We start from the raw sequence: 23744 nt of genomic DNA on the forward strand, positions 1-23744 counted from the left end.
ATATTTTGAAATAATAAAATTATATGCTGGGTTACATATGTCATTGAAGTAAAAAGGATACCATTTTAGAGAGGAGAAAGCAGACTTAGAAAGATTAAGAAATTTGCCAGCCAGGAGGTCATGAGCTGAGACTCAAATCCAGGTCTGATAGGCTCTAGAACAGAACCCACATAAGCCATCCTCTCTATTCACCACTATCATTTAGGTTCTATTCATGTGTCACCTTGGATTATTATGATTGGCCCTGTGCTTCACGCTATCCAGTGCTCGTAAACCACCACTCAGCATTCCATCCTGGCCAGGCTCTGTTCCCTGAGTGTATCTGTCTTTGCCACATTCTTCTGACCAATTTTGTCTCTTAGATTTCTCCACTTCTCCAGGTCTCTCCATTAGACTAAGCTTCATTTCCATCTCTTCCATGACTTCCCTAAAACTTTCCCTAATTATTCAACAGAAAACAATCCCTATGAATTCTGAAATTCACTGCTCGCTCTCTGGGCCAGTTGTAGGGGTGGGAAATGCGTACACGTTACCACATGGGCAAATCCCATGTAAAGATTTTTAGCTGGGTAGATGGTTGGTAAGAGGTCTGAAAAGAATGTTACTGAGGTAGAAACCCACTTGGACCCTCAGTGAGCACCTACCTTTACTGTGTGGCTGAAAGTTTTCACCCCAACAGTGTCTGTTGAGAGCAAAAATTCCCTGATAAGAATGTACCTCCTTGAAGATTTGTCCTACTATACAGCAGAACCTGGTACATAGTAAATGTTTCATCAATATATGTTGAATCTATACCATGTATATTTTGTATCCTAATTTATTTTCCACAGCGCTTGCTGAATTGACTTAACGCTATAAATCCAAGTTATTTCAATGAAAATCAAGCCTGACACACCTACCATACGACTGCCTTACCCTTACACACCACTTTCCATCAACTTCCAGTTGCTTTCTTTTAAAACACTCGTCTTAACAAAAACCCTCTCATAATACATACATTAGAACTTGTTCAGCTCTGCCAGACGGGTAATTGCTTCTGCAGTAGCTGGGTCATGTCTCTATGGAATTGCCCACCACTTGGGACTGATACTAATCCGTTTATGTCGGTTTCACTGGCTGGGCTCTGAGCTCCTAGAACTTGGCTGTCTTAGTAACCCTTTATCCAAACCAAACGATTCTTCGCATAAGGTTAGTTAATAATGAAAATGACAGTTTGTGCACATGGTTTGCGGGATGCGTGGGCCCAGGATGATTTGCACTGTATTTGTAAGGTACATTTAAAAATATTACATACTGAATATCCATGTATCTCTAATAAACTCAGATCAACTCTGTATATGAGTAAGATTAATATCTCCAAATTACTATGGAAACCGACTTAGAAGGTCAAGCCTTTAGTCCAAGCTCTTACAGGGAAGAAACTAACCACGCACTTCAACTAAAGCTGTGAAAATCGGGAGGCGCGCCGGAGCTCGTTTGAACTCTTCCGGCCACCGTCGCTGGGTCCTTTCCGCCGCTGCTGCTTCTGCGCCTGCGCACGGCTGGAACGCCGTCCATTTCATTATCTGTTAGGAAGGACGTTAGGTTGAGGTTGGTGTAGAGGTGAGTCGTGTTGCTTTTGCGTTCTTCCTCAGGGTTCACTTAACTGCTGCGTTCCGTTGCCTGCCCTCGCTCATCCCTGGAGTTGAGTGCTGTCCGTATTTCTGCGGTCGGGGAGCCTCACCTCTCATAGGGGTCGACCCCTGTACGCCCCCGCCGCGGCCTCAGGAGGGTTGCGGGCAGGCGGCGGGTCGCCGGGGCCGGGTGGGCTGCAGCGGCCTGGAGGAAGCAACTTGGATTCGGAGGCGGCTGGCCCGCCTGGTCTCCGCTGTGTTTTTTCCCCAGTGTGACCTTGGTTAGGTCATTTGACTTGTCTGGCGCCAGGGTTTTCACCCGTGATAAGGGAGTGGTGGTTTCTTCCTCAGAGGGTCGCGAGGCAAAGGGGCAACGTGGGGAAAACAGCAGCGTCTATCGCGGTCGGTGCTTGCTTGCTGTGTGGTAACGTTGGTGATTCGCCTGCATAAGCTGGAAAAGGGTCACCGTGCCTGATGGCGGGGAGGGGGGCGGAGGGAAAGGTGAGCGCCCTGCAGCCTCCCAGCGCTCCCACGGCCATTCATCCCAGCCCTCCAGCCTCGCGGGCCTAAGGCCGTGGGACAGCGCAGCAGTCGCTAGGTGGGCCCTGGAGGCCAGGGTTGGGTTCCTGCCCGAGTTTAAATCGTTTACCCCGTGACCTTGGAAGAGTTACACGTCACTTCTATGTGCCCTAGTTTTCTGGTCTATAAAATGGGACTAATGAGCTGATACTTAAGTTCTCAGAAGAGCAAATGGCTGTAAATGCGTTTGCACTTGTCAGTCTAGAGCCCCTGCTTATCTTAACTGAGATTGGGAGATTTTTGTTTGTAGTTTTTGCTTCCCACTTTGCCGCAGTGACCTTGCTTATTTAGGATTGTTGTTCAGCGTGTGGGGCGGGGTTGGGGGGGTGGGAGGCAGCGAAACCCTGAAGCAGACTAAACCTTTAAACACCTTAGGCTTAAAAAAATAATAAAATAAACACCTTAGGTTTTGTGGGAGGAATTATGCCTGTGCTCCTCTGGGTACTAAAATGAATTTTGTGTAAGAGTTCTTTAGATATCTTACTGTGTTCTCAGAGTTTTTATTATTTTACTTATCAAGGAGAATAACTACCATGACTTCCAGTGCTTTGACGAAACCTCAGATGCGAGGCCTTCTGGCCAAGCGTCTGCGATTTCATGTTGTTGGAGCCTTCGTTGTATCCCTGGGGGTTGCAGCTTTCTATAAGGTATGTATGTTTGATTTTTATTTTGGTCCAAAAATGTGTGTTTTAAATTTGAAAATATTTTCATAAGTAGTTCTGAATCTTTTAAAGAAACTCTTCTAATGTGCCTCCTTCCTTCCCCCACTTAACTCAGTGTGAGAGGAAAATACCTCATATTCTCCAGATAGCTTGTTCTCCACCTTTAAAGGAAGCTGTATTAGTTTGCTAGGGTCCAAAGTACAACACCTTGGGAGGCTTAAAACACAGAAATGTATTTATGTTCTAGAGGCTAGAAATCCAAGATAGTTTGGCTGCGAGGTTGATACGCTTGAAGCCTCCCTCCTTGGCCTGTAGATGGTTTCTCCCTTTGTCTTCACACAGTCTCTCTGTTACCATGTTTTTGTTTGAATTTACACTTGAAAGGATGCTAGTCATATTGGATTGGGACTCACCCTCCAAAGGTCATTTTAGTTTATCTCTTTAAAGACCTATCTCCAAATACTGTTACATTCTGAAGTACTGTGGTCTTAAGACCACATGAATTTTGGAAGACAGTTCAGCCCGTAACACAAGGATATAATTTTATTAAAGCAGAGGGATGCGGAAGGTGGTGTTTGGCAGCTTGAAGAATTTGTTGCCACAGAACTGCATTTTTTTTTTTTTTTAAGATTTTTATTTATTTATTTGTCAGAGACAGAGGGAGAGAGAGTGAGCAAGCACAGGCAGACAGAGAGGCAGGCAGAGGCAGAGGGAGAAGCAGGCTCCCCGCCGAGCAAGGAGCCCGATGTGGGACTCGATCCCAGGACGCTGGGATCATGACCTGAGCCGAAGGCAGCCGCTTAACCAACTGAGCCACCCAGGCGTCCCCAGAACTGCATTTTAATTGCTGTGCCTTCTGTGGATTTTAACATTATGCCTTTTGGGGCTTTTTTTTTTTAATATATTTTTTTATATTATGGTAAACTAGAGATAAAATTTAGCCATTTTTAAGTGTACAGTTTGGTGGTATTAAATACATTTATAATGTTGTATGACCATTCCCACAACCTGTCTCCATAACTCATCTTGTAAAACAAACTATATCCATCGGACAATAAACCCAACCCTTCTCCATCCATTCTGTCAAACATTTCTTTCTGTATCTTACTTTAACTCACTCTAGGTACCTTATGTAAATGGAGTAATATATTATTTTGTCTTTTTTAACTGGCTTATTTTAGTTAGCATAATGGCCCTCAGGTTTATCCATATTGTAGGATATGTCAGAATTTCCTTCCTTTTAAAGAGTGAATAATATTCTGTTGTATGGGGTACCTGAATGGCTCAGTTGTTAAGGTGTCTGCCTTTGGCTCAGGTCATGGTACCAGGGTGGTGGGATCGAGCCCCACGTCTGGCTCCCTGCTCATTGGGGAGCCTGTTTATCCCTCTCCCTGCTGCTCCCCCTGCTTGTGCTTTCTTTCTGTCAAATAAGTAAAATCTTAAAAACAATTCCATTATATATCTGTACCACATTTTACTTATTCATTCACTTTTGATGGACATTTGAGTTGCTTCCATGTTTTAGCTATGGTGAATAATGCTTCTATGAACATGGGTTACAGGTATCTCTTCAAGACTCTGCTTTTAGTTTTTTATAGCATATATCCAGAAGTAGAATTGGTAGGTTATATGGTAATTCTGTGTGTAATTTTTCAGGCAACCTGGTGGTTTCTGTAGTACTGTCTGACATTTTACATCCTGCTATTTTGTTGAATTTATTTATTGGTTCCAACAGGTTTTTTCCCTGTGGAATTTTTAGGGTTTTCTACATATATCATCTGTAAACAGATGATTTTGTTTCTTCCTTTCCCATTTAGATACCTTTTATTTCTCTTCTTGCCTAATTGCTCTGGCTAGAAGTTAGAAAATACTGTGTTGAATGGAAGTAACAAGAGTAGACATCATATGGGTTATGTTGAAGTAGTTTCATTCTGTTCCTATAGTTGGAGTGTTTTTATCATGACAGGATATTGAATTTGTTAAATGCTTTTTTGTATTAATTGAGATTACTGTGGGTTTTTTTTTTTTCTTTCTGTTAATATATATTACATTGATTTTGTATGTTGGACCCTTGGTATGTTGAACCATCCACGTATTCCCGGAATAAACCTCACTTGTTAATTGGATACAGTCCTTCTAATATGCTGCTGAATTGAGTTTGCTAGCATTTTGTTAAGGGATTTTTTTTTTTTTCGTTTTCTTTTTCTTTTTTTGCATCGGTGTTCATAGAGGATTTTGGTCTGTAGTTTTCTTGTAGTGTTTTGTCTGTTTTTGGTATCAGGGTAATGCTGGCCTCATAAAATGAATTAGTAAGTGTTCCTCCACTTCAGCTGCTTGGAAAGATTTCAGAAGGATTTGTATTCTTCATTCAGAAGGATTGTCAGTTTTCTTGATATTTTTAAAGAACCCATTTTTTTGGCCTTGTTGATTTCTCCCCCCCCCCCCCCCGTCTCTGTTTTGTTGATCTCTGCTCTAATATTTATTATTTCCCTCCTTCTAGCTATTTATCTTGTTCTTTTTCTAGTTCCTTGAGTTGTAATGTTAGGTTGTTGATTGAGATCTCTTGTTTTTTAATATATGTGTTTCTAGCCAAAAATTCCCCCACCTTTGCACTCCTTTCATTGTGTCCCCTAAATTTTGGTGTGTTTTGTTCTTTCATTTGTCTCTAAATATTTTCTGATTTCATTCGTTTTGTCTTCTTTCTCCCATTGGTGGTTTAAAAGTTTGTTGCTTTAATCTCCACAGTTTTGTGAATTTTCCAGTTTTCCTTCTGTATGATTTCTGGTCTCATGCCATTGTGATCAGAGAACATACTTTGTATAATATCTGTCTTTTTAAATCTTTTGAGACTTAATTTATGGCCTGATATATGGTCTGTCCTAGAAAGTATCCAGTGTGTAATTGAGAAGAATGTGTATGCTGGGGGCACATGGGTGGCTCTGTCAGTTAAGTGTCTGCCTTCAGCTGAGGTCATGATCCCAGGGTTCTGGGGAGACCTGCTCAGCAGGGGAGACTGGTTCTCTCTTTTCCTCCTCCTGCTTGTGGAGTCTCTCTCTCTCTCTCTCAAATAAATAATAAATAAATCACTGTTTTTTAAAAAAAGATTGCGTATTCTGTTGTTGGGTGGAGTGTTCTTTGTATATGTGTTAGATTTTGTTGGTGTAATGAGTTAAGTCCTCTATTTCCTTATTTAGGTCTGGTGTGGTTTTATCTGTCATCTCAATGGGGTATTTTTTTTTTTTTTAAGATTTTATTTATTTATTTGACAGAGATCACAAGTAGGCAGAGAAGCAGGCAGAGAGAGAGAGAGGAGGAAGCAGGCTCCCTGCCAAACAGAGAGCCTGATGCGGGGCTCGATCCCAGGACCCTGGGATCATGACCTGAGCCAAAGGCAAAGGCTTTAACCCACTGAACCACCCAGGCGCCCCGAGATTGGGGTATTGAAGTGTTCAGGTGTTACTGTAGAATTATTTTTTTCTTCAGTTCTGTCACTTTTTGCTTTATATACTTTGCTGGTGTTATTAGGTGAGTAAATTTTTCTAATTGAATAAATTCTTACTGTGTTGAAGCTTTTATGTATAAAGTCCTTCTTTGTCTCTTATGACCTTTTTATTTTATTTATTTATTTTTAAATGTTTAAAGATTATATTTATTTACTTGACAGAGATCACAAGTAGGCAGAGAGGCAGTCAGAGAGAGAGGGGGAAGCAGGCTCCCTACTGAGCAGAGAGCCCGATGCGGGGCTCGATCCCAGGACCCTGAGATATGACCTGAGCTGAAGGCAGAGGCTTAACCCGCTGAGCCACCCAGGTGTACTTCTTGTAGTCTTTTTTGATTTAAAGTCTATTTTGTCTGATACTAGTAAAGCCACTCTTGGTCTTTTTTTTTTTTTATTTTCATAGAATATCTTTTTGCACCCTTTCCCTTTCCATCTGTTTTTGTCTTTGGATCTGAAATAAGTGTTGCAGGCAGCATATATAGTTGGGTCATTTTTTAATCCATTCTGCAATCTCCGTGAGGAGTGTATGTGTAGATGCCTTTGAATGTGCTAGTCTTTAATGTCAGGCTCCCAAAAGGAGAAAATGAGAAAAATGAGAGAGGGGAAGAAAGGTGCTCTATCCTTTTAAGTCTGGGCCTCTGAACAAAAGCAGCAGTTAGCTATCAGAGTGCAGATCCCTGGTATAGGGAGGAGAGGGTCCTTCTTGCCCATCTTTGTTCCAGAAGGCTTCCTCTAAACCCCTCCAGGAACACCTGCACAGCTGTCTGCCTTGGGAGTTGGGAATGGTTAGCTATTAAGTTGCTAAAAGCTGAAAGTGAATCAAATTAACCTGACCACAATTTAGGATTTAAGCCTTCCTTTGGAAATTGTATGCTTTCAAGAGATCCAGAGTGTCAGGAGAGTTACATTATTATGCTAGCACAGTTGTGTTGGTGGGGAGAGATTCTTGGTGTTCCTACTCTCACTTTTTTCCCCAGAATGCTCTATGCATTTTGTGTTTCTCAAAGTCTTAATTTTATATTTACAACTTTTTTCCTATAAAATTGTTTATGATAGTAAATGTATTTATGACCATGTGTCATAATGGTCCATGAGTTAGAGCTTTGCAGTGTTTTGTACTTAATTTTTTTTGTTTATTTCTTCTGTTTTTAGTAGACTGGGAGCCTCTTTAGGGCAAGGTGCCTTTTTTGTTCACAGTAGCATCCCACTGTGTTGCCTTATATACAAATAGATGCTGTAAAGTATCTGTTGAATAAGACGTAGTGTCTGAAATTTAGTACAGTGTTAAGTGCTATAGAGTTCAGGGGCTTTGGAGTATACTGAATGTACGTATATACCTCTAAATATGTGTTTTTAAAGAAGTCAGAGTCAGGTTGGGGGGGTGAAAAATTAGATATTTATTATAAAATAGAATATAAATAAAAGGTCATTTCATTTCTCAGAGCTGTTCCTGCAGCAGATTATAGACAGTTTGCAAGAATGAGGGTGGGCAAGAAGGACCCTGTCCTCCATGTACTAGGACCTTACTCTGATAGTTGATGGCTGCTTTTGTGTTTTTCTTTCAGTAGGTGTGGGGTATTGTGGGTCATACTCTTCGGCATGCTCTTCGATAGAGCAGGTTGAGTTTATGCCTTTAAAGTTAGGGTGAATTTGAAGTGCTGAGGGGAGGGAGAACAACTTGAGCAAAAGCACTAAGGTCTGTGCTTTGGGACTCTGTGAGGATACAGGCATAAAAATGTAAACCCTTTACATACATCCTCCTTGAGATAGTTGCTACCTGGCATGTAGTGGGCATGAAATAAATGTTTATGGGAAAAGGGTGGATGGATGGATGAGTAAATGAAATGGGAGTGAGGAGAGGAATTTGGGGAAGTCATTTCTTCACTCTCATTGTCACTCTCAAACTTCAGGCCTTGGTAACTTGTGTGGATTCTTGCCACTTCTAACTTTAGCTTGTAGAATAGATCTGTTTATGGTATTGAGTTCCTGCATGTGTAGTGTGCAGTGGCTTTCAAAATTTTGACTTACAGTAAGAAATATATCAACTACTGGCTGTAGTGTTCTAAAGTGGTTTCATCACTTATTAATGGGTTCTGGGTGATAGCTGAAACTTGGTCTTGATTTTAAGATACTCTGTGATTAGCTCTTTCTGCCTTTCTGTCATCTTCCCAGTGGTCCTAATATACTCAGCCCTCCAGCCTTTTTATAACTAGTTGATATTAGAAAATTTCTTTCTCCCATGGGTTTGTACACAACAGGAATGTCTTTCATTCCATTGTGTGGCAGATTCCAGTGTATCCTCAAGGCCCACTCAAATGTTATTTTTTGGAGTTGCAGCCTTTTCTTCCAGATGTGTTGGTAGTGTTCTGGTAGGTTCTCAGTCATTTGTACCAGACTGTAAAATATTGGAAACATTGTATTTTAAGTAATATTTGCTTCGGGTTGTGTCTGTTCTACTAAATTAAGAGCCCATGTCAGACCAATTGTCAGTCTGTTCTGAATGAAAAATTTTAAAATTTGGTTGGTAGATTAGCCAGTGTTGTGATTAGTTAATTAGTGTTTGAGTGGAAGGAAAGTACACAAAGCACTGAGGGATCTAGAGTTACTAAAGAGTAAGGCGGGTGTAAACTTAGTTCTTTGGTAAATGCTTGCATCCTTCATTTCCCTTATGCACTTAGTGTTGAATGCTTTTAAAGATTTGGCCTTCATTTTGTTCTCAGTTTTAACTGATTTTTCCAATTTTAATCGGCTTCTTTGCCTTTTACATAAAGTCACCATCCATTAAATCATTTTGATTAAGTTAATCTGCTAAGTCTAAATTCCTTAATATGTTAGATTTTGAGGCAAATGAGCAGTGCTTATCCTGAATAGATCTTTTTTCCATAGGTAATTACTGTTATATGAATTAGACCTTTCCTAAATCTTCAGGTATTTGCTTATCTGTATAAGGCCTCATATATAGATTTTATGGGTTTCAAGGAACTCATGGTGTAGTGGATCTAAATTGATAGTTTGTATTCTTTTTGTTGCTGAAGTCTGGATTTTTCAGACTTAAAAAAGTCTTAAGTGTAACAGAAAACAAAATAATTTAGGTGGGGTTATAACATCCATTTGCTTTTATTTTGGGGTTCGCTGAGCCTTTTACTTTATTTTAGTCTACCATAATTTTATTATTTTTTTAAGATTTTATTTATTTATTTGACAGAGATACGAGACACAAGTAGGGGGAATGGGAGAGGGAGCCCAATGTGGAGCTCAATCCCAGGACTCTGGGATCATGACATGAGCCTAAGGCAGACAGGCTTAATGATTGAGCCACCCAGGTTCCCCATCCTACCATATTTTTAAAAGGAAAATATTCTGTTTTAACAAATACTCAGTTGCCTTCTGGGTAATATGCTGGCCTCGGTTCAGAGGGTTGCATTGGGTCTCCTGTCTCGTGGTCTTACTGGAAGAAGTTGGGAATTTTCATAGGAGGTGAGGCAGGAAAACTGGTCAGGTAAAGGACTCAGACTCTAAGTACCAAAGGTCATGATTCCATATATTTCTGCAGTACCTAAATGGAAGTAGATTGGCACTTACAGAATTTTTTTTACTGGTTTTTATATGAAGGATGGGATATGATCTTGGATTATAACCCACACATTGAAATCTACTAGGTAGTGTTTTGTGGAAAATAAAAATCTTTGCCACATGACAGACCTGGGTTTGAATCCTGATTGAACCTAGTGCTTCTTCCTAGACCTTAACTGGGTCACTTATATTCTGAGTCCCATTTCCTCCTGTGTACAACAGATCAATATATATCCTAAGGGCTTAAATGATATTGAAGTATAAATCACCCAGAACTGTTTTTGCCAGATAGAAAGCTTCGGGTGTCTTTCAGAGGCTGATGGGGACAGAATTGATCTCACTCCTTTGAAGTTAATATTTTAAGTTAATTAAGTTAAATTGAGCCAGAATATATTAGCATGTGTCAGCTTTGGAGATACTAGGTTTTGCTGGAGGGAACGCTGCTGTCTTCTCCCTAAAGCATTTTAGCTTTCTGGGTATCTTCCTTTGGCTCTTAACCAGTCTGCATACCCACACCCAGCAAAAGGAATAATCTGTCCCCAGGCGAAGAAGACCCCTTTGTTGAGTAGTTTCCATGGGGTTGCTTTATCTTCACTTGCATCTGTGTCAGTGCCTCCAACTTTGTCTTAGGAAATACAGAGTTCAAGTTAAAGGTAAACACAAACATCATGATTTATGTTGTCTTTGGATATTGTTTCTAAAATGGCTTAAAAAATAAGCCCTAATGGGATATGTTCTTTTTTAGTTTGCTGTGGCCGAACCAAGAAAGAAGGCATATGCAGATTTCTACAGAAATTACGATTCCATGAAAGATTTTGAGGAGATGAGGAGGGCTGGTATCTTTCAGAGTGCAAAGTGATTTTGGAATGTAAAGGTAATGTCGCTGTTGGAATTACTGTTTAAAATTTTTAAAAAACTATGGTAAAATACGTTGATTGTTAAGTATATTCACATTGTTGTACAACCGATTTCCAGAACTCTTTTCATCTTGCAGGATGACCTTTTGAATTACTCTCTATTCCCTCCCCTGCCCTGGCAACCACCATTCTGTTCAGTGTCTCTGAATTTGACTAAGTACTTCATTTAGGTGGAATCATGTAGTATTTGATAGGCTATAATATTTGGCTTATTTTACTTAACATAATGTCCTCAGAATTCATCCATTACAGTATGTGTCAGAATTTCCTTCTTTAAGGCTAAATAACATTCCATGGTATATATATACCACATACTGCTTATTCATTCACCTCTAATAGGCATTTGGATTGCTTCCCCCTTTTGACTATTGTAAATAATTTGCTATGTTAGGGGTGCCTGGGTGGCTCAGTCTGTTAAGTGTCTGACTCTTGATTTTCACTTGGGTCATGATCTGAGGGTTGTGAGATGGAGCAGGGTGTGGAGCCTGCCCTCTCCCCCTACCCCAAATAATAATGATGTTGCTATGATATGTGCAAATACCTCTTTAAAACCCCTTTTAATACTGGGTATGTACCCAGAAGTGGAGCGGCTGTATCATCTAGCAGTTCTGTTTTTAATGTTGAAAGGAAACACTGTGCCATTTTATACTCTGTCAGTAGTGCAGAAGGGTTCCAGTTTCACTACATGCTTGCCAATATGTTTTTTTCTGTTATTTTTCATAGTAGCCATCCTAATGGGTGTGAAGTGGTACTGGATTTTTATTTTGATTTGCATTTCCTAATGGTTAATAATGTTGACCATCTTTTCTCATGCTTGTTGCTCATTTATATGTCCTCTCTGGAGAAATAACCTAATTAAATTCTTCACCCATTTTAATTTGTTGGGGTTTTTTTTTGTTGTTGTGTTGTAGTTTTTCAAAACTCTTATCAGATATGATTTGCAAATATATTTTCCCGTCCTCTAGATTACCTTTTCATTCTGTTGATTGTCATCTTTGCACAGGCATTTAAAATTTTGATGGGGTCTATGTAATTTTTATTGTTGCCTGTGTTTTTGGTGTCCTATAAGAAATCATTGCCATATCCAATGTCATGAAACTTTTTTACATTTTCTTGTAAATTTTATAGTTTTAGGTCTTTGATCCATTTGAGTTAATTTTTGGATATGATGTAAGAAAAGGGTACAACTTTCTTTTTCATGAATATCCAGTTTCGCACTAGCATTTGTCTTGGCACATTTGCTGGTAATTCTTTTACTGTATATGTAAGGGGTTATTTTGGGCTTTGTTCTGTTGCATTTGTTTATGTTTTTATATCAGTACCACACTACTTTGACTACTATGGCTTTATAGTAAGTTTTGGAACTAGGAAGTGTTAGTTTTTCAACTTCGTTGTCTTTTTCAAGATTGTTTAGGCTATTCAGGGTCCTTTGATAGTTTATATGAATTTTAGGGTGGATTTTTTTTACTTTGGCAAAAATGCTATTGGGATATTGATAAGGGATTACATTATATTATGTAGCTCACTTTGGGTAATACGGACATCTTAGCAATTACAAGTATTCCACTCCATGAACATGAGATGCCTTTCCATTTACTTATGTCTTTAATTTTTTTCAGTAGTGTTTTGTAGTTTCAGTATGTAGGTCTTTTGCATTCTTGATTAGTATTCGTACATATTTTTTTGATGCTATCGTAATTGGGATTGTTTTCTTAATTTTTTTTTCTGATTATTCATTGTTAGTGGATAGAAACACAGCTGGTGTTTGTGTGTTGATTTTGTATCCTGCAACTTTGCTCATTTAGTTTATTCGGACAGGTTTTTTTGTTTGTTTGTTAGAGCATGCGCTTGTGGGCAAGCTGAGGGGAGAGGGAGAGGGAAGGAATCTTAAGCAGGCTCCATGCTTAGCGTGGACACTGATCCAGGGCTTGATCTCACAACCCTGAGATCATGATGAGCCAAAATCGAGTTGGATGCTGAGCCAAAATCGAGTTGGATGCTTAACCAACTGAGCCACCCAGGCGCCCCTATTCTAACACGTTTTTTGTGAGGAATCTTTAGGATTTTCTGCATGTAAGACCTGCAAACAGAGATAGTTTTACATCTTCCCTCTCAATTTGGATGTCTTTTATTTCTTTCTCTGGTCTGATCTGGCTAGAACTTCTAGTCATTTGTGGAATAGAATTGGTAAAAGTGGGCATCCTTATCTTTTTCTTGATCTTAGAGAAAAAGCTTTCAGGCTTTGACCAGTGAGTATGATATTAACTGTGGACTTTTCATATATGGCTTTTATTATGTTGCTGTAGTTTGCATCTGTTCCTAATTTATTTATTTTTTTCTCCCTGTACAGTATTTTTCATCTCCATGACTTGTTTTATAACTGGAAGTTTGTAGCTCTTAAAACCTTTCACCTGTTTTCCCATCCCCCACTCCTCTCCTTCCCCACACCCAGTTCTCTGTATTTAGGAGTCTGTTTCCTGACTTGCTTCACTTAGCATAATATCCTGTAGATTAATCCATGTTGTGGCAAATGGCAACATCTCATTCCTTTTTATGGCTTCATAGTATTTCACTGTGTATGTATGTTTGTATGCGTGCATAGTTGTGTTTACCCAATAGTGGAATTACTGGATCATATTTTTATTGTTAATTTTATTGTTTATAAATAATTTTATTGTTGTTTATAAATAATAAAATTATTTATTGATCATAATTTTATTGTTAACTTTCCGAGAAACCTCTGTATTATTTCTTTCCTTCCTTCCTTCTTCCTTCCTTTTTTATTAACACACAATGTATTATTTGTTTCAAGGGTACAGGTCTGTAAATATTAGTCTTAACCCAATTGATAGCACTCACCATAGCACATATCCTCCCCAATGTCCATAACCCAGCCACCATATCCCCCCCCCCAAGCTATCATGAGTTTGTTTCCTGAGATTAAGAGTCTCTTACAGTTTGTCTCCCTTCCGGGTCCCATCTTGTTTCATTTTTTTCCCCTCCCTACCCACCATGATACCCCCCCCCCCAAATTCCTCTTGTCAGAGAGATCATATGATAATTGTCTTTCTCTGATTGGCTTATCTCACTTAGCATAATACCCTCTAGTTTCATCCACGTGGTTGCAAATGGCAAGATTTGGGGGTTTTTTGATGGCTGCATAGTATTCCATTGTATGTATATACCACATCTTTTTTATCCATTCATCTGTTGATGGACATCTCGGTTCTTGCCATAGTTTGGCTGTTGTGGACATTGCTGCTATAAACATTGGGTGCACGTGCCCCTTCGGATCACTACATTTGTATTTTTTTTTTTTAAGATTTTATTTATTTATTTGACAGAGATCACAAGTAGACAGAGAGGCAGGCAGAGAGAGAGAGAGGGAAGCAGGCTCCCTGCTGAGCAGAGAGCCCGATGCGGGACTCGATCCCAGGACCCTGAGATCATGACCTGAGCCGAAGGCAGCGGCTTAACCCACTGAGCCACCCAGGCGCCCACTACATTTGTATTTTTAGGGTAAATACCCAGTAGTGCGATTGCTGGGTTGTAGGGTAGCTCTATTTTCAACTTTTGGGGGAACCTCCATACTGTTTTCCAGAGTGGCTGCACCAGCTTGCATTCCCACCAACAGTGTAGGAGGGTTCCCCCTTTCTCTTCATCCTCACCAACATCTGTTGTTTCCTCACTTACTAATTTTAGCCATTCTGATGGGTGTGAGGTGGTATCTCACTATGATTTTGATTTGTATTTCCCTGATGCCCAGTGATGTTGAGCACTTTTTCATGTGTCTGTTGGCCATTTGGATGTCTTCTGCCCATTTCTTGATTGGATTATTTGTTTTTTGAGATTTGAGTTTGATAAGCTCTTTATAGATTTTGGATACTAGCCCTTTATCTGGTTTGTCATTTGCAAATATCTACTCCCATTCTGTCAGCTGTCTTTTTTGGTTTTGTTGACTGCTTCCTTTGCTGTGCAAAAGCTTTTTATCTTGGTGAAGTTCCAATAGTTCATTTTTGCCTTAGCTCCCTTTGCCTTTGGCATTGTTTCTAGGAAGAAGTTGCTGCCACTGAGGTCAGATAGGTTGCTGCCTGGATTCTCTTCAAGGATTTTGATGGGTTCCTGTCTCACATTGAGGTCTTTCATCCATTTTGAGTCTGTTTTTGTGTATGGTGTAAGGAATTGGTCCAGTTTCGTTCTTATGCATGTGGCTGTCCAAATTTTCCCAACACCATTTATTGAAGAGACTGTCTTTTTTCCATTGGACATTCTTTCCTGCTTTGTCGAAGATCAGTTGATCATAGAGTTGAGGGTCTGTTTCTGGGCCCTTTCTTCTGTTCCATCGATCTGTGTGTCTGTTTTTGTGCCAGTACCATACTGTCTTGGTGATTACAGCTTTGTAATAGAGCTTGAAGTCTGGAATTGAGATGCCACCAACTTTGGTTTTCTTTTTCAACATTCCTCTAGCTATTTGGGGTCTTTTCTTTTTCCATATACATTTTAGGATTATTTGTTCCATTTCTTTGAAAAAAAAATTTACGGTATTTTGATAGGGATTGCATTAAAAGTATAGATTGCTTTAGGTAGCATAGACATTTTCACAGTATTTGTTCTTCCAATCCATGAGCATGGAACATTTTTCCATTTCTTTGTGTCTTCCTTAATTTCTTTCATGAGTGCTTTATAGTTTTCCGAGTATAGATTCTTTGCTTCTTGGACTAGGTTTATTCCTAGGTATCTTATGGTTTTGGGTGCAGTTGTAAATGGGATCGACTCCTTAATTTCTTTTTCTTCTGTCTTACTGTTGGTGTATAGAAATACAACTGATAAAAAAGCAACTGATGTCTGTGCATTGATTTTATATCCTGACACTTTACTGAATTCCTTGTACAAGATCTAGCAGTTTTGGAGTGGAGTCTTGCAGGTTTTCCACATAAAGTATCATGTCATCTGCAAAGAGTGAGAATTTGAGTTCTTCTTTGCCGATTCGGATGCCTTTTATTTCTTTTTGTTGTCTGACTGCTGAGACTAAGACTTTTAGTACTATGTTGAATAGCAGTGGTGATAGTGGACAGCCCTGCCATGTTCCTGACGTTAAAGGAAAAGCTCTCAGTTTTTTCCCATTGAGAATGATATTCGCTGTGGGTTTTTCATAGATGGCTTTGATGATATTAAGGTATGTACCCTCTATCCCTACACGGTGAAGAGTTTTGATTAAGAAAGGATGCTGTACTTGGTCAGATGCTTTTTCAGCATCTATTGAGAGTATCATATGGTTCTTGTTTTTTCTTTTATTAATGTATCACGTTGATTTGTGGATGTTGAACCACCCTTGCAGCCCAGGAATAAATCCCACTTGGTCATGGTGAATAATACTTTTAATATACTGTTGGATCCTATTGGCTAATATTTTGGTGAGAATTTTTGCATCCATGTTCATCAAGGATATTGGTTTGCAATTCTTGCTGGGGTCTTTGTCTGGTTTTGGGATCAAGGTAATGCTGGCCTCATAAAATGAGTTTGGAAGTTTTCCTTCCATTTCTATTTTTTGGAACAGTTTCAGGAGAATAGGTATTAATTCTTCTTTAAATGTTTGGTAGAATTCCTCTGGAAAGCCATCTGGCCCTGGGCTTTTGTTTGTTGGGAGATTTTTTTTTTTTTTTAATTTATTTGACAGATCACAAGTAGGCAGAGAGGCAGGCAGAGAGAGAGAGGAGGAGGAGGCGGGCTCCCTGCTGAGCAGAGAGCCCGATGCGGGACTCGATCCCAGGACCCTGAGATCATGACTTGAGCCGAAGGCAGAGGATTTAACCACTGAGCCACCCAGGCGCCCCTTTTGGGAGATTTTTGATGACTGCTTCAATCTCTTTAGTGGCTATGGGTCTCTTCGGGTTTTCTAGATCTTCCTGGTTCAGTTTTGGTAGTTTATATGTCTCTCTAGGAATGCATCCATTTCTTCCAGATTGTCAAATTTGCTGATGTATAGTTGCTCATAATATGTTCTTATACTTGCTTGTATTTCTTTAGTGTTGGTTGTGATCTCTCCTCTTCCATTCATGATTTTATTAATTTGGATCCTTTCTCTTTTCTTTTTGATAAGTCTGGCCAGGGGTTTCTCAGTCTTATTAATTCTTTCAGAGAACCAGCTCCTAGTTTCGTTGATTTGTTCTATTGTTCTTTTGGTTTCTATTTTCATTGATTTCTGCTCTGATCTTTATGATTTCTCTTCTGCTGGGTTTAGGCTTTCTTTGTTGTTCTTTCTCCTCCTTTAGGTATAGGGTTAGGTTGTGTACTTGAGATCTTTCTTGTTTCTTGGGAAAGGCTCGTATTGCTGTATGCTTTCCTCTCAGGATCGCCTTTGCTGTGTTCCAAAGATTTTGAACAGTTGTGTTTTCATTTTCATTTGTTCCCATTAATTTTTTTCAATTCTTTAATTTCCTGGTTGACCCATTCATTCTTTAGTAGGATGCTCTTTAGCCTCCATGTATTTGAGTTCTTTCCAACTTCGCTCTTGTGATTGAGTTTCAGAGCATTGTGGTCTGAAAATATGCAGGGAATGATCCCAGTCTTTGGGTACTGGTTGAGACCTGATTTATGACTCAGGATGTGATCTATTCTGGAGAATGTTCCATGTGCACTAGAGAAGAATGTATTCTGTTGCTTTGGGATGGAATGTTCTGAATATATCTGTGATGTCCATCTAGTCCAGTGTGTCATTTAAAGCCTTTATTTCCTTGTTGATCTTTTGTTTAGATGATCTGTCCATTTCGATGGTGTGTGTGTGTGTGTGTGTCTGTGTCTGTGTGTGCTAAAGTCCCCACTATTACTGTAGTATTGTTGATGTGTTTCTTTGATTTTATTAACTGGTTTATATAATTGACTGCTCCCATATTAGGGTCATAGATCTTTAATATTGTTAGATCTTTTATTGGACAGACCCTTTAAGTATTATATAGTGTCCTTCCTCATCTCTTATTAGAGTCTTTGGCTTAAAATCTAATTTATTTGATACAAGGATTGCCACCCCAGCTTTCTTTTGATGTCCATTAGCATGGTAAATCGTTTTCCACCCCCTCATTTTAAATCTGGAGGTGTCTTTGGGTCTAAAATGAGTTTCTTGTAGACAGCATATCAGTGGGTCTTGTTTTTTAATCCATTCTGATAACCAGTGTCTTTTGATTGGGGCATTTAGCCCATTTACATTCAGGGTAACTATTGAGAGATACGAATTTAGTGCCATTGTATTGCCTGTAAGGTGACTGTTACTATTTATTGTCTCTGCTCCTTTCTGGTCTGTTACTTTTAGGCTCTCTCTTTGCTTAGAGGACCCCTTTCAATATTTCTTGTAGCGCTGGTTTGGTGTTTCCAAATTCATTTAGTTTTTGTTTGTCCTGGAAGCCTTTTATCTTTCCTTCTATTTTCAGTGACAGCCTAGCTGGGTATATTATTCTTGGTAGCGTATTTTTCTCGTTTAGTGCTCGAATGTATCATGCCAGTCCTTTCTGGCCTGAGAGGTCTCTGGATAGGCCTGCTGCCAATCTGATTTAATATCCCCTGTTGTATGTGTGCTGTAAACCTTTTGTCCCGAGCTGCTTTCAGGATTTTCCTTGTCACTCTGCGACTTGTAATTTTACTATTAGATGACAGGGTGTGGACCTATATTTATTGATTTTGAAGGGGGTTCTCTGTGCCTCCTGGATTTTGATGCTTGTTCCCGTGGGCAGATTAGGGGAATTCTCTGCTATGATTTGCTCCAGTATACCTCTGTCCCTCCCTCTCTTTTACTTTTGGGATGGATCCCAGTTATTCTAATACTGTTTCATCTTATGGTATCACTTATCTCCCGAATTCTCCCCTCATGGTCCAGTAGTTGTTTGTCTCTTTTTCTCAGCTTTGTTTTCCATCATTTGGTCTTCTATATCACTAACTCTGTCTTCTGCCTCATTTCTCATAGCAGTAAGAGCCTCCATTTTTGATTGTACCTCATTAATAGCTTTTTTTATTTCAACTTGGTTAGATTTTAGTTCTTTAATTTCTCCAGAAAGGGATTCTCTAGTATCTTCCATGCTTTTTTTGAGCCTAGCTGGCACCTTGATAATCATCATTCTGATCTCTAGTTCTAACATATTATTACTGATGTCCATATTGATTAGGTCCCTAGCTGTTGGTACTAACTCTTGTTCTTTTTTGGGGGTGAGTTTTTCTGCCTTGTCATTTTATCCAGATAAGAATAGATGAATGAGCACAATATTAAGAGGGTAGCCATGACCCCAGAAAGATATACATTAACTATACAGAAGAGACCCAAAACCAGGGGGAGAAGAAGGGGGGGGGGAAGAAAAGGGAAAAAAAAGAAAGGAAAAAAAAAATATATATATATATATATATATGTTGGTGAATAGAACAGAGCCACACGTTTGATTTTGGGTGTATTTTGGTCTGTTAGAAGAAACTACCTCCCAGAATTTTACAGAAAGAAAAACTTCTATATATATACAAATAAGGGTAAACATGATGAAGGGTTGGAATAGGACTGTGAAGATGAAAATGAAAAAAGATTCTAAGAAAGGAGTTGATGAGTTGGTTAAAAAAAGAAAAAAAAAGACTGTGATCAGGCTGGAGACTGGAACAAAGCCATGCGCTAGATTTAGGGTATATTTTGATTTGTTAGAAGAAACTGTATCCCAAAATTTTAAAGAAAAAGCTATACGTATACAAAAAATTTTAAAGAAAAAGCTATACGTATACAAAAAGCTATACGTATACAAAAAGCTATACGTATACAAAAAGCTATACGTATACAAAAAATAAGTGAAGGGGTAGAATATGACTATAACAATGAAAATTTAAAAATTTTTAAAAAGGTATTAAGATAAAATAGTTAACATTAATATAGGAAAGAGGAAAAATTTAAAAAAATAAAGTGAGAAAAGTAAAATTTAAAAAATTTAACTTTGAAAGACTAGGGAAAAAGCCCTGAATTCTTTGTGTTGCTTTCCACTAGCTCTGGAGTTCCGCAGTTGTCATTGACCTGTGAACTTGGTCTTGGCTGGATGTTCTTGCTGATCTTCTGGGGGAGGGGCCTGTTGCAGTGATTCTCAGATGTCTGCCCAAGGCACTGCCCTTGCCAGGCCAGGCTAAGTAATCTCAGGTTTGCTCTCGGTAGATTTTATTCCCAGTGTGCTTTCTGTATAGCTTTGGAGGACAGGAATGAAAATGGCAGCCTCCCAATCTCCGGCCCCGCAGGAGCGGGAGAGCTCAGGGCCCCACTCCTCAGTGCGCCCTCGGAGAAAAGCAGTCAGTCACTCTTGTCTCCCTGGTCTCTGGCCACACTCCATGCTCACCTGGCCTGTGACTGAGTGTTTCTGTCTCTGGCACATGGTCCCATTTGGAGTCTCCAAACCCAGCAGATTCCTGCAGTGTGCTCCCATACCACTCCTCCTAGAGGAGGAAGGATGAGGGTCCCTTTGGATCTGCCACTTGTGGGGTTCCTGCCTGAAGAGCAGTGGCTGACTGTACCTTGGATCACGGTTTAAGGTAACCCTGAGCTGGGAGCCTACTTCTCGGCTCTGTCTCTGCAGCTGGCTTCCCCATTCTGATACTTGAGAGCTCTGCACACTCAGACACCCCTGGTCTTTTTTGGCCCCTTGGGTCCTGAGACCACACTGTCCCTGCAAGGGCTCCACCCTCCACTTAGCCTCTGGAGCGACGTCCCTCAGTGGAGAAGACTTCTAAAAAAGTCCAGTTTTGTGCTCCACTGCTGTACCGCTTGCTGGGAGCCGGCCCCTGCCCCCACGGTCTCTCTTCCTGTATTTAGCCTCAGATTCACTTCTCCGCATGTCTTACCTTCCAGAAAGTGGTCAGTTTTCTGTTCCTAGAATTGCTGCTCTTCTCTTTGATCTTCTGTTGAGTTTGTAGGTGTTCAGAATGGTTTGATAACTATCTAGCTGAACTACTGGGACCTGATGATACTTAGGTCTCCTACTCCTCTGCCATCTTTGTTCCTCCCTTCCTCTGTATTATTTTCCATAGTGGTTGCACTAATTTACATTCCCACCAACAGCGCACCAGGGTTTTCTTCTGCAAGTCCTCACCAACATTTGTTATCTTTTTTTTTTTTTGATACTAGTATTCTCACTGGTGTGAGGTGTTATCTCATTCTGGTTTTGATTTGCATTTCCCTAATGATTAGTAATATTGAACATCTTTCAATATGTCTGTTGGCCATGTGTGTCGTCTTTGGAAAAATGTCTGTTCAGATCATTTGCCTATTTTTAGTTGGATTATTTGATGTTTTGGTGTTCTTTATACACTTTTATTAACCCCTTATCAGGTACGTGGTTTGCAGATATCTTCTCCCATTCAGTAGGTTGCCTTTTTATTTTGTTGATGCTTTTCCTTTGCAGTGCAAAAGTTTGTATTTTGGTGTAGTTCTAATAGTTCATTTTTCTTTTGTTTCCCTTGCTTGAGGAGACGTCCATAAATATGTTGCTAAGGCTGACATCCAAGAGATTACTGTCTATGCTTTCTTCTAGGAGTTTCATGGTTTCAGGTCTCACATTTAGGTCTTTAAAGTTTATTTTTGTGTGTGGCATAAGAAAGTGGTCCAGTTTTCCCAGTGCCATTTATTGAAGAGATTGTCTTTTCCCTGGTATATGCTTGCCTCCTTTGTCATGTAGACTAAATGACCACATAAGTATGGGTTTATTTCTGGGCTATATTCTCGTCCATTAATCTTTGTTGTGTCTGTTTTTGTACCAGTACTATACTGTTTTGATTACTATAGCTTTGTAGTGTATTTTCAGATCTGGGATTGATATCTCTAGCTTGGTTCTTCCTCACAGTTGCTTTGGCTGTTCATGATCTTTTGTGGTTCCATACAGATTTTAGGATTTTTTTGTTCTGGTTCTGTGAAAAATGCTGTTGGCATTTTGATAGAGATTACATTGAATCTCTAGATTGCTTTTGAGGAATATGGATGTTTTAACAATTCAAGGTCTTGAATCCATGACTTTCCATTTATTTGTATCATCTTCAATTCTTTTTATCAATGTCTTATAGTTTTCAGAGTGTAGGTCTTTTCATCTTCTTGGTTAGCTTTATTCCTAGGTATTTTGTTAAGTGCTTTTATTGTGAAAACAAGTCAGAATGTTGAAAGCAATTTTAATTTTTACCTTGCCAGGAATTGGTCAGTTTCCTTCTGATCACATTGTGTTGCACCAAGGAGGGGGTGAGGCAAGAGTGAGAAAGAATTCCATGAAATTTCCTGGCCTTTTATGTTTTTTTGTTGTATTAATGTTTGGTTGCTGCAGCTTCTTAACTGGTTCCTAGTGTTCTCACAATTCTTTATATTCAGAATCATTGTACGTTATGCTATTGTTGCTTGCTAGATTGGCATTAGGAAAATGTGTTCTAAAGTACTTTTAGAAGTACTTAAAAGAATTTTGACTCCTTTTATAGTTTAGCTAGGTGTCCATTCCATAAGTGACTAGGTGGCCCTCCAGAGATTCTGATTTGGTTTGTTAAATCCACAAAGTCCTTAGGCCTCATGGATAAGATTCTGCTGACAGTGAAGAAGTGACTTGTGTGCTGATGAAGTGTCCGCTGAATCTGAAAGCATGTGAAACTTTTCATACTCTGCAGTCTTATCATTCATGTATTTAACTTTATTCAAGCTTAACATTTAGATGCTAAGCTAAGTTCTAAAAAGCGTTTAGAACAATTTAAGTAATGATTCCATCCACTACCCCTATGTGAATTTGATGTGACAAGGGAAATGTCAGTCAGCTATCTTTTTAGGCAAAATGTTCCTGAATGAGCATTCCAGCTGTGGTGTGCATTCCAGCTGTGGTGTGCATAGTGGTGTGTGGGTGTGTGTGTATGCATGTGTATGCATGTGTATGTATGTATGATTTTCCTGGGGTATGAAGACCTGCTGCAGTTGACTTTAGTTTTAAAAGACTCAAGGATAATATGAACATAGTAACTTCTACCTAATTTAAAATTAAAGGAACTATCTGAAATGCAGATAGATGCGTGCACAAAGTATGTACTTTATTACTTACAAAAAATAGGAAGAACTTTATTTCCAGCCATTGGAAAATTGATAAGGAATTAGTTTTTCATACCATGGACATGATGTCCATTAGAAATGATATTCACAAAGTAGCATGAGGTTATATAAATAGAAAATATTTTACATAAAGGTGATCTCTTTAATAAAAATTGCACAGAAAAAAGACTGAAGGTAAAAAGATCAAAATATTAATGGTTCTGTATGGACTCTTAACATTGCTGTTTTCTTGCAACTTTGATGTTTTCACAGTTTCTACAGTGGGTATGCATTTCATCATGAGATGTTAACAGTCTAATTTGTAAATGTTTGTTATATTTTTACTTTTTTTTTTTTTAAGTGAGAAGTTATAGTCTCATAAAAAAGCCAGTAAGGAAAAAAAAAAACAAAACAGTAAGAAAAACAGATTTGGAGACAGGAGTAGAAATATTGTTTAGAACAGGTGGGCTGCTGCTTTTAAGAACAGTATGTGGGTATGAGACAGGAATGGAGGAGAGTGGACTTGAGAGGGAGGAAAAAGGTAAAATTTGGTCAATGAAAAATAAGAAATTAGAGTAAGGTGTACTGTGCCCAGAAATGGTTTTCTCCTGGGCAGAACGTGAGTGAGCAAAGTGTAGGCTCCACTAGTAGGAGTAGACCTCATGTGACTTTAACGGTGGTGAGATATTAAGAGAATGCTTGTCATTAACTTAAGCCACTGTTTTTTTTCCACAGAATTTCTTTGGGTTGAGTTCAATTGAAGTTTGTCACTGACCTGTTCCTGAACTATGAAGCACGAATATTGGGTTATGGAATAGTTTGTCTTGATAAATAAACAACTAACAAATA

General features: G+C 39.2%; 1 protein-coding gene across 2 annotated transcripts; it reads left to right on the forward strand.

The window, feature by feature from the left end:
• The first annotated feature begins 1498 nt into the window (after nt 1–1498).
• Nucleotides 1499–23744, forward strand: LOC116868356 (cytochrome c oxidase subunit 6C). 2 transcript variants are annotated; one of them, XM_032858615.1, is made up of 4 exons: nt 1499–1602; nt 2713–2839; nt 10672–10800; nt 23631–23744. In XM_032858615.1, the coding sequence occupies exons 2-3, from the start codon at nt 2726–2728 to the stop codon at nt 10783–10785; spliced, it is 228 nt and encodes a 75-aa protein (XP_032714506.1). In that variant the 5' UTR covers nt 1499–1602; nt 2713–2725; the 3' UTR covers nt 10786–10800; nt 23631–23744. The 2 variants fall into 2 exon arrangements, with proteins under 2 accessions (XP_032714506.1, XP_032714507.1); XM_032858616.1 differs by having other exon boundaries at nt 1504–1602; nt 2716–2839.

The sequence above is a fragment of the Lontra canadensis genome, unplaced genomic scaffold (assembly GCF_010015895.1).
Source record: "Lontra canadensis isolate GAN:19392208 unplaced genomic scaffold, GSC_riverotter_1.0 scaffold15, whole genome shotgun sequence".
NCBI lineage: Eukaryota > Metazoa > Chordata > Mammalia > Carnivora > Mustelidae > Lontra > Lontra canadensis.

What these genes read in the sequence shown, in the direction of transcription:
- LOC116868356 (XM_032858615.1), top strand. Translation starts at nt 2,726, where the DNA reads ATGACTTCCAGTGCTTTGACGAAACCTCAGATGCGAGGCCTTCTGGCC. An exon ending in GGGTTGCAGCTTTCTATAAG is followed by an intron (nt 2,840 to 10,671) that starts GTATGTATGTTT and finishes GTTCTTTTTTAG; the next exon opens with TTTGCTGTGGCCGAACCAAG.